The sequence below is a fragment of the Gopherus flavomarginatus genome, unplaced genomic scaffold (assembly GCF_025201925.1).
Source record: "Gopherus flavomarginatus isolate rGopFla2 unplaced genomic scaffold, rGopFla2.mat.asm mat_scaffold_34_arrow_ctg1, whole genome shotgun sequence".
Lineage (NCBI taxonomy): Eukaryota > Metazoa > Chordata > Testudines > Testudinidae > Gopherus > Gopherus flavomarginatus.
The window spans coordinates 5,351,945-5,354,832 of NW_026115061.1; the positions used below are offsets into that span (position 1 = coordinate 5,351,945).

Consider the following 2,888-nt stretch of genomic DNA (forward strand, 5'->3'; position numbering starts at 1 on the left):
ACTCAGATCACCTTTTTTCCCTTTCTTAAAAATAGGAACTATATTAGCAATTCTCCAGTCGTACGGTACAACCCCTGAGTTTACTGATTCATTAAAAATTCTTGCTAGTGGGTTTGCAATTTCATGTGCCAGTTCCTTTATTATTCTTGGATGAAGATTATCTGGGCCCTCCAATTTTGTCCCATTAAGCTGTTCAAGTTTGACTTCTTCCTCGGATGTGGTAATATCCACCTCCATATCCTCATTCCCATTTGTCATCCTACCGTTATCCCTAAGCTCCCTAAGCTCCTCATTAGCTTCATTAAAGACTGAGGCAAAGTATTTGATTAGATACTGTGCTATGCCTAGATTATCCTTAACCTCCATTCCATCCTCAGTGTTTAACGGTCCCACTTCTTCTTTCTTTGTTTTCTAGCCAGGTTACAGTTCTCTATACACAGACTGAATTCCCTTCCCAGCCTAGGATCAACCTCCCCAGTTCAAAGTCTTTGTCTTTGCAGCATTCTTATTGCCTCCAGAATAGGTGGGGGAGGAGAGAGGTGGTCTCATGAGGCCACTGTCCCTTATTTTATACTCTCAATTCATGTCCCTGGAAAAATGCTGGCCCAGACATGTCCTGCTGAGCCTTGCTGAGTCATAGAGTTCAGCAATTCCCATTGCGTGGTGCTTGCACAGCTTTCTTACAGGATTGTGAATTTCTTGCATACAATTCCCCTGCTGCTCAATGGTTGGTGATATTTGTTTAACACCCGCTTGGGTATGGGTCACCTCCTATGTTGTCACTGGAGAACTAACAGTGTCTGACACCCAGGCTCTTAATATATTTCAATAACAACCATATAACAAAATTTGATAATGATGTATATACAATGACTATATGCATAATTTAACAGAAGAATGAGTGTCAACAGATCATGACCTTACATATGATACGTTACAAGGCATTTTTTATGAAATAGCACAACTATATACAAAAGATGAATATGGGAGTTACAGGGGGCTACTGTGAGGTACAGTGCATCACAGGCTCATTGCTTCAATCACCCAGGCAGCTTTCAAAAGCTCAGGCCATTTTATTGTCTCAGAATCTCTGCATGTTTTTTGTGAAAGCCACATTTACTGACTGCTTTGCTTAAGGCTTCCTTGACCTCTCTGTTTCTCAGGCTGTAGATGAGGGAATTTACCAGGGGAGTTAGGACCGTGAAGCAAAGAGAGAGCACTTTCTTCAGATCTCTGAGGGTATCATGTTTCGGTAGCATGTAGAAAATCATCATAGTTCCATAGAATATTGTCACCACAGTGAGGTGAGAGGAGCAGGTGGAAAAGGCCTTTTGTCTCCCGGTGGTGGAAAGGATTCCCAGGATGTTCACAAGGATAAACACGTAGGACGTCAGGGTTAGTAGGAATGGAGGCAAGGTGAATACACAGGCTAGTATGAAATCCATCAATATGCTCAGGTGTGTGTCACTGCAGGACAGTTCCATCAGTGGGACGGGATCACAATAGAAATGGTCAATTTCATTTTGGCCACAGAATGTTAACTGTGATAGGAATAAGACAAAGATTGTAATAGCCAAACAAGCATTTAACCATGACCCAGCAGCCAACTGGAGGCAAAACCTACTATTCATAACAGTTGAATAGTGCAGGGGTTTACATATCGCTAAATACCTATCATAAGACATCGCTGCTAGGAGATAGCATTCTGTACCTACCAGAGCAGAAAAGAAATACAGTTGTGAGAAACAGCCATTGAATGAGATGGTTTTGTCCCCAGTCAGGAGACTGACCAGCACCCTGGGCAGGATGGTGGAAGTGTAGCAGGTCTCCAAGCAGGACAAGTTCCCCAGGAAGAAATACATAGGGGTGTGAAGGTGCTGATCAGCCACAATTAGTGCAGTGATGAGCATGTTCCCGGCCACGGTTGCCATGTAGATCACTAGGAACATCAGGAAGAGAAGAATTTGCAGGTTAGGGAGATCCCCAAATCCCAGGAGGATAAATTCTGTGACAGCTGTTTCGTTTCTCCGGTTTCTGTCTGCCATGGCTTGAGTCTAGGAAGAAGAAAGCAAACTGTACATCTGAATTAGAAGAACATAGAGCTGAAAGGTAATCAATCTTTTGAATTAATTCCACAAATATTCAGAAACTCTCCACCTTCTCCTGGCTACCAGCTGAAATTTTAAGGCTAAATGTTGACTTCAGTCAAAGTGTAAGGAGTCTCAGTTCGAGAACAGTTCTTTTGTATCCAGCAGAACACCCTCTCTCATATCAGAGCAATGACTAACGCAACAGTCCATTTCTCTGGTAGCCGAATATTGATACGACAGGTCAGATTCTTTCTTTATCTACTATTATATCCCGTATGGTGACATAGTGAAGCTTAACAATGATGCTTAAAAGCTGTTTTTCACTTCTGGCAATTGCCAGAATCATGCCATGACTTAGCAGTCAAAATCAATAAATACATCAACTAAAATGTTGAACTGAGATTTCCAGTGCAGCCTATTTTCCTTAGGCATCGATCTTGTGTTAGAATTAATGGAAATTAATCTAACAATGCTTCCTGGTATAGTCAGCATTTCAGTGTCCTTTAAGAGAAGGAATAATTCCCGCCCCTCCTCACAAGAGGTCACTTTATGCCATAAATTTACGAAGTGGAGTAAATTCTCTGCTCGTCCCTGTGGTGGTGGTGGTGACCTGGTGAGGGACTGGCAATGCTTTTTCTGTTTCCCGATGTTCACTATGTAGCAATAAATAAATACAGCTCTTTGGAAGGTGGATGTTAGGAAAGGACAAAAACCAATCTGATGTTAAACCCTAACTGGAGAGTGACTCTCCCCACACAGTAATGATTGTGGGATGATAGCACAAGAACAAGAAAGGCA

General features: G+C 42.1%; 1 protein-coding gene across 1 annotated transcript; it reads right to left on the reverse strand.

Moving 5' to 3' along the window:
• Nucleotides 1–1,073: 1,073 nt before the first annotated feature.
• LOC127042167 (olfactory receptor 2AP1-like) lies at nucleotides 1,074–2,072 on the reverse strand. The gene has a single exon (XM_050935780.1). The coding sequence runs from the start codon at nucleotides 2,043–2,045 to the stop codon at nucleotides 1,074–1,076; it is 972 nt and encodes a 323-aa protein (XP_050791737.1). The 5' UTR covers nucleotides 2,046–2,072.
• Nucleotides 2,073–2,888: the final 816 nt, after the last annotated feature.